This window comes from Neovison vison, chromosome 2, assembly GCF_020171115.1.
Source record: "Neovison vison isolate M4711 chromosome 2, ASM_NN_V1, whole genome shotgun sequence".
Classification (NCBI taxonomy): domain Eukaryota; kingdom Metazoa; phylum Chordata; class Mammalia; order Carnivora; family Mustelidae; genus Neogale; species Neogale vison.
In genome coordinates this window covers 233052561-233065472 of record NC_058092.1, presented here as the reverse complement: position 1 = coordinate 233065472, position 12912 = coordinate 233052561, and the positions used below count along the sequence as shown (strand labels likewise).

Genomic DNA, 12912 nt, shown 5'->3' with positions numbered 1-12912 from the left:
GGCACAGCTCCACAGCCTGCTGCCCTCTCCGGCTCGCCAGAGGGGCTGGGAGGGGACGCCACCAGGGGGCAAGAAGGCTGCCCCAGACAAGGCCCTCCCAACTGGGCCCATCCTCCCTCCTCACTCCATTCCCCACCCCCCACCCCCCCACCAGCTCTTGGGAAGCTGTCACCTTCGTATGCCCTACGGAGGGCTCAAGTCACCCAGAGTCTGCTGACCCTCCTCTACAGCCCAATCTTTGTCATCTTTCAAGGACTGGTTCATGTTTCCCCTCCTCCAGGAAGCCCCCCAGGGCCCCCATCCCCAGTCTGCTCAGGTAGAGCCCATCTTCAGCTCTGCTTTCACAGCCCTTGGAGAGTAGCAATGCTTTTCCATGGGAATTCCCTAACTAATCTGAATTCCAGATCTGATGGGCCCACGCATCATAAAGGAACAACATTGCCTTGCATCCAGAGAACCTCAGGAATAAACCCCATGCTCCAAGCTAATCCTGCCCGTGGGCAGTATCGCCTCCCTACTGTGTCTAATTCTTCAGTGCAAGGTCTAGAGAATTCCAGAGGAGAAAGCGTAAGGGAGCCAAATGCGTCCAGACAGATGAACGCGAGACTGAGCCTACGCACACGGTGCTGGAGTGAGTCACTCCTTCACACAGGCTATGGACCAGACGGAACAGCCATGCCCGAAGACGCTCTACGGCCAGGCAGCAGGCCAGGGGGCCCAGTGGGGACAAGGAGGCACTTCGAAGTCTGATGAATATTGACTGTGGATGGAGGCACTTTGAAGTCTGATGACTGTGGATGACTGTGGCTCTGCCACTTAACAGCTGTGGGACCTTTAGCGAGCTCTCCCTTCTCTGTGTGCCTCAGTCTCCTCATCTGTAAAATGGGGACGACCACAGCACCTGTCCTGTCTCATACTGTGAGGCTTCAGCGAGACCCGCAATGTGCCTGCATGGGCCTGCCACACTGTGAGGGTTCACTCCATGCCAGCGAGAACATCCACCAGGACACAGGAGAAACAGCGGGAGGAGAGGGGACGTGGAGGTTGAGGAAACGGAGTCCCCCCATTCCTGTCTCAACCTGCTCTGCCCCTGGTGCCACAACTCCTGATGTTCCCCGGCGGAGCAGGGGTCCCTATGACTACTATAAGGGGAAATGCAGCAGATAAATGAAAGGACATTCATGACACCTCAGGGGGCTGTCATGAACCAGAACGCGGGTGGCAGTGCCTGGTCAAGGCCCTTGGCGAAGCATCAGTGTCAGCCCCCCTAATGGCACCCGGACGCGACCCCGGACGTGACCCTCAGCCGGGGTGTGGCTATGCCAGCCGCCCTCTCTCCTGGAAAGCCGCAGAGCTTGAAAACAACTCTGAGAGAGGACGTAGCAGATATTAAATTGATAAGAACAGATAATACACTTGATCTTAGCCAAAAGGCCAAGAATTAAGAAGTGAATCCTGCAAAGTACTTATTTGCTCTAAGAACCCCATTTTTAAAAAAAAAAAATAGAGGGTCAAACAGGATCCTGCGAGCGGAGCAGGAACAGTCCTGCAGTGATTCCCGCATTTCCTGCACCGTCACTGGCACGTACCAACAGGCGCCCTGTTGACTCAGGGAGGGACTCAGACCAGGTCCCCGCGGCCCAGTGACAGGCATCAGCTGGGGTCAGGGAGCTGCCCTGCGGCTGGAGCAGCAGCAGAAGGGATTTTGCCCCCATGAGAACAGGGTCTGGCTCCCCAGCTGGGGTCCTGCACTTGCAACTTCGAATGCCAAGCATCTAAAGGTCAGACTCCTGGGGTCCCGGAGTCCTGGCCATGATATGGGGTAATCCCAGTGCCTGGTCTTCTGCTCTCTCCAGGACTGGGCATGCCATGAGCCGTCCCACATGCGGGTGTCACCATCAGACCAGGAACACCAAGGGGCACCAGTAACAGCTTCTGCCAGTAGGTCGAGCTGGGCCCGCCGCACCTCCCCCCTTCCCTCCAGATGCAGCAGAGCTTTGTGCTCGGCTGACAGCCAGCCGCTCCCCCACTGCAGGGTCCCTCCCCATTCTCCATCTGACATTCTGGGGGCAGCAATGCACATCACTGTGTTGTCAGAGCCCAGGCAAGAAACAGAGTCCAAAGTATGGACAGAAAGAAGAGAAGGAACAAGGGACAAGGTGATGCACATGGACGGGCCCTGGCTGGGCCTCTCAGTCGGGCCAGCTGGCCAGTGACCTCAGGGAATAGGGACGAGGGCAGATAGACACTGGGCAGGCTCCAAAGCCAGGGCCCTTAAGAAACACGAGGTACCTCCTCCCGGTGCCTGTGACTGCCTCACCACCCAACACGTTCTCTCTCACCTGCCTGAGTCTCAGAGCTCAGAGCAAAGGGGAATGCTGAGTCCACAGACATCAGTGTGCTATTTATTAATAAACACAACTTAAAATCAAGTGCAGGGAATCTAGAAACCAGAGGAGAGGTTCAACAGGATTCCACCAACGGCTCACCTCACAGCGGGAGACTGGGGTGCAGAGGGATGCAAGGTACCCGAGGGCATGTGTTGAGGCGCTGTTGGTTCTTCGGACGACTCTCCAACCCTGAAGAGCCAGTCACCAGCCATCACAGGCTGGTCTGGGCCAGGAGCAGCAGGGGATAGAGGCCAGGCACACCCAGGGCGAGGTGACAGGAGGGGGCAGCCTGACTCAGAAAGCGACGTGCCTACCGCACCTCCACCACCTCTGACTGTGTGGCTGAGGCTTCTGACCGGACTCTCCCATCTCAGTTTGCAAATCTGTAAAACGGGACACTAGCAGCAGGACAGGGCTGTTGCAAATGTGACACTTACAAACCATATCAGAAGCACCTAGCATGCTGCAAAGACTCAGAATGTGCCAGTGTAGACTGACAGTACCAACCACAAAATTTATGTGTCTGGCAAGCCTGGGCTGGGGACATCTGGGCCTTGGAGGCAGGCAGTCTCACAGGAAGCCACAAGCCCCAGGAACTGGGGCCAGGAGGTAGGGAGCCCAGAGAGCACCACTAAGAAAAGAGGGCAACATTCAATCCAGCGAAGGGAGGCTAGGGCAAACATCCTGTGGCACCCGAGACAAAGGGAACCCCAACAATAGCCACAACAGCTCCCAGGGACTGGCTGCCAGGGCCTCCCCCAGCTGCCCAGGGCACCACCCACAGGCTCCCAGTGACTTCTCAAGACAATCTGGGAAACAGGTCTCTGTCCGCATTTATAGATGAGGACCTAGGCTTCAGAGGGGCTGGGTGCCTCACCCAGGACCAGAGCACAGAAGAGAACCCTCTATTACGAACCAGCCTCATGAAAACGTATACAAATGTGAGAAATACAACCTGAGCACAGCTCAGTGATTTTGGGTGGAATCAGCACCAAGTTCAACAACAGAAAGACTTCTTGTATTTGCAAAAGAACCACCCCTTCCCCATCATCTGACTGTTCAAGCCACAAAATGCTCCTTTAGCTCCTAGAGGTAGCACAAGTAAAATGGTGGTTTCAGAGAAAATGTCCTACTTAACTTACCCCCCGTGATGCACACGGGAAACTGAGGCACAAAACGGCTATGAAACCTGCCCAAGATTCCATCACAATCACAGGACAGAGTTGGGATTCAAAATCCAGGCCCTCACCTACAAAAGCCGACACCATCCTTCTTTTAGGTGACAGGTAGGAAGTGGCACCGACTCTCCCTCTCAGTGAGGCATCCTCAAGCCAGGCTCTCTGAGTCTCTGGTTCCTTCTCTATACATCCTGTCGGCCCCATGGTCCGGGGAAATTGCCCTTCACACCTCTACAGGCAGGGCTGAGGCTGGGTTTGCCAATATGGCTTCTCCGTACATCCCTGGGGTGCTAGGGGCAACACGGGCAGGGGGGGCAGTGTTCACAACTCCTTTTGTAGGCCTCCTGAGTAACCCAAGCCACGATGCCCTCCTAATCTGAGGGGCTTCCTACCAGAGGCAGCAATGTTGGGGTAAACCATTAACTCTCTTCCAGAACCACCTGCCCGGCTGCCCTTGATTTCCGTATGCTGACCCTGCCCACCTGTGCTGAGATGGGAACCCAAGAAACAGCTCTTGTCCCGTGCGGCCTCACGCCCCCCTCCAACATGTCTCAGTTTCCCGCCGTGTGGGTCAGGTGCACGTCTCTACTGCTCTCCCTCCGAACTGTGCGGATTGTCGGCCTCCTTTATCTTTCTGGACAAAATTGGTATTTCATACACATTATTCTAGAACATGTTTTACTGACCACATACAACATTTATGTGACATAAATTGGGGCACCTGGGTGGCTCAGTGGGTTAAAGCCTCTGCCTTTGGCTCGGGTCATGATCCCAGGGTCCTGGGATGGAGCCCCACATCGGGCTCTCTGCTCAGCGGGGAGCCTGCTTCCCCCCTCTCTCTCTGCCTGCCTCTCTGCCTACTTGTGATCTCTATCAAATAAATAAATAAAATCTTTTAAAAAAAAATGTATGTGACATAAACTAATGTCAACATCAAACAGTGGCAGAATCATGGTCTGGGCGAACCGCAATCTATTTCCTCCTCTTGTCCTGCTGGACGTGCCCCTTGTTTCCCAGCCACTCCTACAGAGGCATGAACAGAGGAACTGTGTGCTGTCGGGGCGCCTGGCTGGCTCAGTCGGTTAAGTGTCTGACTTGGGCTCAGGTCATGGTCCCAGGGTCGTGGGATCGAGACCCACACCAGGTGTCCTGCTCAGTGGGGAACTTGCTTCTCCCTCTCCTCCCTCTGCTCCTCCCCCTGCTTGTCCTCTCTCTCACACATAAATAAATAAAATCTTTAAAAAATAACCTGGGGCGCCCGGGTGGTGCCTGAGTCAATTAAGCCTCCGCCTTCAGCTCAGGTCAGACACCAGGGTTGTGGGATGGAGCCCTGCTCAGCGGGGAGCCTGCTTCCCTCCTCCCTGCCGCTCCCTTCCTTTGCTGGCTCTCCTCTCCTGCTTGCCTTCTGTGTCAAATAAATAAATAAAACCTTTGAAATAAATAAGTAAAATAAAATAAACTGTTGGGCTGTCCACTGGTCCTGACTTGAATATCGTTATTCATCAAAATACTTTGATCATTTTCACTGACTGGCTTCATCATCAATTATAGATTTGAAGAGAGAAAATATACATTTGTCAAACACTGTTCTCTTATTTATTTATTTTTTTAATGACGGTGGTGGGGGGCAGTTCCTACCGCGGATTTCTTTGGGAAATAAATGCTCTGAGGCTACGGAAGATTGGAAAGTTCTGGCTCGGGATCTGCAGGGACTCAGCCCCCAGTGACCTGTGAGCACCAGGGCAGAGGAGGCAGGGGTGTGGGGCAGGGGGCAAGGAGGATGCCATGTCAGGAAAGGGAGGCTCTGGGCCTTCCAGTCCTCTGTGATTTGGGGGGAATGGAGAGGAAGTGGTGTGGTTGTTCCCACCCCCTCACCCGGTGGGGAATGCGTGGGTCAGGCCTGGTGACAGAAGGGTCCGGACTCTACTCCGCACCTTCATGCCCTAGTCAGGACTGTTTACAAGGAGGAGCCCCCCGCCCCGCCCCGCCACCCGAAATGGCAGCAGGTACTTTGTCATCTTTCAAGGACTGGTTCGCGTTTCCCCTCCTCCAGGAAGCCCCCCAGGGCCCCCATCCCCAGTCTGCTCAGGCAGAGCCCATCTTCAGCAGGGTGATCTTGTCAAAACACACCTTGTCCCAGGTCGGGGCTGAGTGAGGCAAGCTCCTGCTGGCCTTGACAAGCTCAAACAAGCAGCCTCCTCCCTCCGATATCCCCAAAGGGCCTCCTCTGGCAGGTGATGGGACGAGACCCCCGAAGGTAAGGCCCCACAGTCCGTCGAAGCTCTTGCTATCACCACTCCTAGGCCCAGATGCTCAGCCCCGGCGGCCCAGCATTGAGGAGGGGAGGGACGGAAGGGTTGGTCCTGAGGTCTGCAGGCTGGCGACTTTGGACAAGGTGCCCCTGGCCCCGTCCGTCGCCACAAAAACCTGCTGGGAGGGGCCTCGGAGTCAAGAGGGTCCCAGGGCTTCCGGGACACCCTGGGGCTTGAGAGGCCCCACCTGGAAGGATGGGTTGTGGGTCTGGCGGCCCTGGGTGGGAATTGCTTTATGAAGCGGCCCTGGGCTCAGGCCTGCTCCCTTCCGCCGGCCACAAAAGGGCTGGGCCGAGCAGCTGTGCTTTAGTGGCCGGAGACAGGATGCAGTAAATGCCCACCTGCCTTTCACATGCAGATGCCTCCGGGGCTCTCCTTTGTGCCGGCCAGCCCCCGGGCCGGCCCCTGCAGCCCCCGCTGGGCCCGGCCCTGCCTCTGAATGGCTCCCCCGGGAGAGCCCAAATGCCCAAGAATGGGCTCCAATAAAGGGCCCGTTGGGGGCACCCCGGGCTGGTTACAGATGTCCCATTACCACGCCCGCCCACCAATCCTAGTGCAGTAAGAGCGCCTGGCAGCACTGCCCCCAGCAGCTCCAGGAAGGAGCCAGCGTGGCCTCCGAGGCCTGGGCTTTTGGTTCCATCGGGGACACTCCTGGCGCCGATGACATCTACAAACCCCAGCGCAACCGCAACAGACCCGCGAGGCTACGCTCCCCCACCCCAGCTCCCCAGCTTCCTGCCGGCTGGGTCTCCCCCCATCAGATACGGGTCTTCCCAAGCGCCCTTTACACTGATTCTCCCAACTGTCCCTCTGCCTCCTTCCCAGCCGTGGGTCCTGTCAGTTTAGAAGTGCTCGGTAGACACTTGCCGGCTGGAAGTGAATGAAGGAGCAAACGCCTACCAAGAGGCAGCATGGTGCTGAGCGGGACACGGAGGCCTTGGAGTCACAAGAACCCAGGGGTTAACCTGGCCCAGCCACCTTTTCCACCTCGGCCAGTTGCTGAATCTCTGGGCCTCCGTCCCTTTGAAAAGGGGCCCGAAATCCCTACTTGGGGATGGGCTGGGAAAGCAGCTATGCAGTCAAACACCCAGCTGGGACCCGACAGGCCCCCCGCAATCGCTGGTGACCACTATGACTGTGGTCCACATGGCTCTGGAAAGCAGGGCTTATCCTCTGCATGTGCTCCATGTCCCCAAAACAGTGGGAACCTTTTAGAAAACCTGGGGACAAACATGTCACTGCAAAAAGTCTAGGAAGAAGAATAGTCAGTCGTTCCCCTTGGGTTCCTCAAATGATGGTGCTGCTGGGAGCCTGTGGTGCTGGGGGGCTGCTGGGGGCTGAGCGGTCCCCCAGAACCTCGTCTCCTCCCCATCATGCTTGGCCCTCTGCAGCTGCTCTCACCCCAGGGACTTCCACTGAGCTCCTCGGGACATCAAAGTGAGCCTTGCATATCAAGGAGGCCACCCAGTGCAGGTTGTAAAGAAACCCCTCTCCATGGCTACAAACACTATAGAAAGCAGCCAAACACACAGGGCACAGCGTCCTTCACCTTGACAAGCAGGCCTGTTCCATAAAAGGTTCCTCGGAGAGTCCACGCTTGGCTCAGGCGCTACAAAACAGGGTCATGCGGCATGTGTGAAACATTCCCATGGAAAACTCCAAAAGCAGGGGGCACCTTCCAGCACCACACTCACTACCACTGAGCGTCTGGGCCCTGGGCTTTGTGCCTGCCCGCGGCCACCCACAAGGAAGGCTTGGGAGTGATGAGTGGGCCCCTGGAGGCTGAGCAGAAGAGCCCAAGAGGGAAGGATGTCCAGAGACCCAGAGCGCACTGGGGTGCGCTCGATGGGTGCTTGGCCACAAAGAGGCTCATGAGTGAAAACCCTACCCAGGAGTCTTTGCAACTGGCAGCAACGGGATTAGGTGGGAAGGCAGTGGACAAGGGGCCACCAAGCTCACTTGAGAAGGCCCTAGCAGACCAGGAGGAGGCATGGGGACTTGGTCTTGTGGCCTGGGAGCCCCTGAGGTTTCAGAGGGACGAGGCCATTAGCTCTCCAGGACCCTGGGCAGCACGATGATAAAATCTCCCAGGATAAGGAGCGCTATGTCTCCCCAGCGAAAACAACCCCACATGCTCTGGAGAAGGCAATCCCCCTCTCAGTCACAAAACTGGTTCTGATGTATTTTAAGATTGACGTCACACAGCTGTTCGACTTCTAGGGTACAGCTGCTACCAGAGACAGCCCAGCTACTTAAATCAGCCTGAGTTAAAGTAAATCAGAACAAAACCCTCCTGGGGATGGGTGGGAAGGGACCAGTGCAGAACCCACGGAGGCCAACAGGGCTGGACCCCTCCTTACTGCCACGCCCTGCGATTGGCACACGCATTTGCTGGACACGGACAGGTCTGTGTCGGCGGGGGCTGCGTTACTCAGGACCGGCTGCCTTCTCAACACCCGTTGCTTCTCAATAAAGCAACAAAGGCACCTTGGCACAGTTTCGATTTGCATTTCTCTTATCTAACTAAGGCTGAACATCTTTCCTATGCTTAGGGCTCATTTGCTTTTTCTTCCTTGTGAACTAACCGTTTATATCTTTTGTGCATTTTTTATTAGACTGTCGATTTTTTTTTTTCTGTTGCTCCTCCCACAAAGGACTCCAAGTATGGCTGGGGCACAGCGGCTGGCAGTCAGGTAGACTTGGGTCCCCATGGTCCTTGGGCCATCCCAGCTGAGACCCTGGCAAGCCCTGAGCGGCAGTGGCTTCCCGTGGTAAAGGGGAGGCACAGCGCCCTCCACCCCAGACTGTCAGGGGGACCACACAAGACAGTGAGAGGCAAGCACGGATATGGAGCACAGAACAGGCAGCCCAGGCAGCCGAGAGCAGCCTCACCTGCTCAGAAATACAGGGAATATCGTCAATAATGTTGTAACAATGTTGTCTGGTGACTGCTGGCGGCTCCATTCATACCGTGCTGAACACGGAGTAACTGCTGAACCAACAGGCTGTTCCCCTGAAACTAACAGAAGATTGTATGTTAATTCTATCTCAATAAAAAATTCTACAACTTAAAGAAATAAATGTATGTATGTATGCATATGGTGCTGTCACGGTCTATCCTGCACCAGCACTGGGCCAAGAACTTGACATACGTACATATGAACTATCAGAGCACCTGCCCTGCACCCCCTTCCTTACCCTCTCCATCCTTTCGGGTGCTCCAGTCCGACCCTGAGAGCCGTTCTTTATTTCCTCTTCTCCAGGCCCCCACACCAGCAGGCCCTCTCGGTCCTACTTCCAAAACATCTCTTTCATTCACTCCCCTCCTGCCACCTCCCTGATCCTTGCCCCACCATCTCTTTCTGGACCATACAATGGCCTCCTAAATGCTTCCTCTGCTTTCTCTCCTGACGAGAGCATCTGGACATTCCCCACTTTGCAACTAGAACGATCTTAAAATACTTGTAAATTGGGGGGTGGGGGGTGGAACCTTTTTTCCAGCTTTACGGACATATAATTGACAGAGTACTTGCCATTCAAAATCTCAAATGGGAGATATATTCACACGGCTCAAAAAAAACATTAAAAACAAAGTTAATACACAAAGCCGTACAGTGAAGAAGCAACCACCCAGCGTTCCCCAGCTGTCCGTCCCCAGCTCTCCAAACAGTGAACTCTTCCCCCAGCTGCCTTAAGCAAACACAGCAGCAGGAACACTGGCCTGCATTTCTGCCTTTTCCACCCAAACGACAGCCACCATGCCGCCGGTTCTGTGCTTTGGTCTTCCCTGCCAATGCATCCATGTGACAGCACACTGGTTCCCTTCGTGCTACACGGTACTCCCTTGCATAGATGGATGGACCATGATACTCCCCTATCAGTGCGTATCTGAGTTCTTTCCAGTGTTTTCCTATTTCAAAACTTATTTTCATGAATGACCTTGCACGGAGGTCCTTTCTCATGCATGAGGCAAGGCAATTTCCAGAAGTGGAACTGGTGAGAGAGAAAGCCGAACGGATCTTCCACAAGCAATGTAAGACAGGGTCTGTTTCCACAAACACTCACCCAGAGAATGTATGCTCAAAGTTGTGCTTTTTTTTTTTTTTAAGATTTTATTTATTTATTTGACAGACAGAGACACAGTGAGAGAGGAAACACGAGCAGGGGTAGTGGGAGAGGGAGACGCAGACTTCCCTCTGAGCAGGGAGTCTGATGCAGGACTTGACCCCTGGATCCTGGGATCATGATCTGAGCAGAAGGCAGATGCTTAATGACTGAGCCACCCAGGCACCCCTCAAAGTTGTGCATTTTTGCCAGTTTTCTCATATTGATGAAAAAAGGCACCTTGACACAGTTTTGATTTGCATTTCTTTTATCTAAGGCTGAACATCTTTCCTATGCTTAGGGGTCATTTGCTTTTTCTTCCTTGTGAACTGTTTATATCTTTTGTGCATTTTTTGTTAGGCTGTCGATTTGTTTTTTTCTGTTGATTTCTAGATTTGGGGGCATAATTATAAAGGTCCTCTACTCCAAGATTTCAAAGGAAATCTCTGTCTTTGTTTGGTACTTACACAGATTCACCTTTCACATTTCAAGTTCTTTAAAACATACATCAGATCACACGAAGCTCCTGCCTGAAATCTTCAGTGACTCCCCACTGCACTCAGGATAAAATCCAGGCACCTCTCCGTGGTAGGTTCCTGCTCTAGCCATGCTCCCTCTCTTTGGTTCCCTGAACATGAATGTGCCAAGCTCTCTTCTGCTGCTAGGCCTTTGTAGCTGCTGTTCCCTCTAGCCGGAATGCACTTCCTCTGTGCCTCGTCCAGACGGCCCTTCATACCCTCTGGTTGGGTCCAATGCCCTCTCTGTCCAACCTCCCCTCTGTCCCTTTTTCAGCCAATCTTACGTTTACTTGTCTGCATCCAACTTACTGTCCATTTCCCTCACAGACATGAGCCCCATGAAGACTTGTCTGCCTCAGTCATGGCCCTGAAACTGTGGCCTCGTGCTTCCCCACACTAGGTACACATAACCCCAAAACAGCCAATGCCCTCTGCGGCACTCCCATAATGTTCTTGGCTTCATAAGATGCTAAGGCATATATGTACCGATATGATCTAATCCTAGTTGGCAATAAAAATGAATGAACTAACAATGAAAAAAAGATGCCAATGCATAATGTTCTTGTTTATGACAGAGTTCATCTGAAGCCTTAGGGTAAATAGAAACTAAGGCAAAGGGTAGAACTTAAACCTGGACTTCAGGAAATGAGGCTCCTGGGGCCCTCAGGAGTCTCCTAGGACTGGGCGTCCTTCACATGTTCTCCTTGCGGTTATGAACCCCTTTTCTGAGTTCCTGGTCTCTCAAACACCTCCAACTTTGCTACACAGGACAGTTTGGCTCCTGTACAGACCAGTGGGGTGGGCTCCCTGAGAAGGACCAAGAGGCTCACTTAACTACCAGCTACAGGTAGGTAAACTGAATCCTAGTGAGATCAGGCCACTAACCCAGGGTCCTCCCACCTGTGAGTCTAGGAAGCCAAGTCCGGGGCAATTAGCCCTTCCTGGCTGCCCATTGAAATCATGGCAGCACTGGCCTGTCCTGCCAATGGCAATTACAAAGCGGAGAGTCCAATGGTGCCAACCGTGGTCCTTGCGTGGTCTTCTGTGCACGAGATTTGATGGGCAAGATGCCCTCCTCCTCCCCTCCCCCCCAACAAATGATGTCAGCACATCTTAAAGTTTTCCGGTAACTACATTAGCAAAAGTAAAAAACAGGTGGAATCTAATATATCTTATTTAACGTAATCAAATTATTATCACTTCAACATGTTATCCCTATAAAGCAAGGTCTTTCCGTTTTTGTCACTAAGTCTTGGAAATCCGTGTGGACGGTGCCCTTACAGCGCACTGCAAGTCTGCCCAGCACTATCCCAAGCGCTCAGCCGCCACAGGAAGTCAGGGGCTGCCGGGTCAGGCAGGGAAGTTGGGGGTTGGGGCGGCGGGGGTCCAGCCAGGATGGGGGGGTGGTCCCAGCGCGAGGGGCGGAGCCAGAGCTGCAGCTCCGCCCCGGCAGCGGCCAGAAACCGCCGGTGGGACCCGGCTGAGCGGAGCCTGGCGCTCACCGCGGCCGGCGGGACGCACTCACCTCGCTACCGCCTCCACGGAGCCAGGGATCGGCACGCCGCCGTCCTCACTGCCATCGTACAGCACGCCCGAGATGTCGAGCAGCACCCCGCGCACGCCCGCCAGCCGCTCGCCCCACGAGGCCATCGCGCTCTGCCGGGCACCTCAGTCTCCGCGCGTCCCAGTCTCTGGCGGGGAACTGCGGCCGGGCTCGCCGCGCAGGGGCGCCTGGGAAATGTAGTCCTGGGCTGTGCAGCCCGGAGGGGCGGGGCCAGTGGGGCGGGCCGGGTGCAAACCCGGCTCCTAGGGGCGCAAACCGGGATTCCCGGGTGCCGCCTCACCGTTCCTGGGTCACACGCCCCCGAAATGGGAGCCATCTTCCCAGGAGAGCTCAGTGGACAAGAGGCAGGAAAAACAAAACATTAAGCCCCTGGGAAATAGTCAGTCTCCCTAAAAACCAAAACAAGTCAAATCAAGATAAGGAGGCACCTGTAGAGGTAGCAAGCATTAAAGAGATCAGTACTTCTTGGGGTGCCTGGGTGGCTCAGTTGGCTAAGCAACTGCCTTCGGCTCAGGCCATGGTTGCAGAGTCCTGGGATCAAGTCCCACATTGGGCTCCCAGCTCCATGGGGAGTTTGCTTCTCCCTCTGACCTCCCCTCTCATTCTCTCTCTCTCTCTCTCTCTCTCAAAATAAATAAATAAAAATCTTTAAAAAAAAAAAAAAAGAGATCAGTACTTCATTGGTGTCCTCATCTTTTTGCTGAGTGTAACGGCCCTAAAAGCAATGGAGATAGTTGGACCAATTGGCCTGATAATCCCACACCTGGGAAGTGTTGCTAGGGAAGTGATTCTAAAGACGGTGAGGGCAGTGTAAGGTATCACGCCAGAACAAGCCGGAAGAAAAGT

General features: G+C 54.4%; 1 protein-coding gene and 1 pseudogene across 2 annotated transcripts in view; both read right to left on the bottom strand.

Annotated features, from left to right (window-relative positions):
- Positions 1 to 12203, bottom strand: part of LOC122901197 (phospholysine phosphohistidine inorganic pyrophosphate phosphatase) — a 121458-nt gene extending 109255 nt beyond the window's left edge. For both annotated transcript variants that reach the window (XM_044240693.1, XM_044240694.1), the window contains exon 1: positions 12028 to 12203. In XM_044240693.1, the coding sequence (XP_044096628.1) occupies positions 12028 to 12152 (125 nt within the window). In that variant the 5' untranslated portion in view covers positions 12153 to 12203. The remainder of the gene's footprint in view (positions 1 to 12027) is intronic.
- On the bottom strand, positions 1351 to 1446 carry LOC122901372 (annotated as a pseudogene).
- Positions 12204 to 12912: the final 709 nt, after the last annotated feature.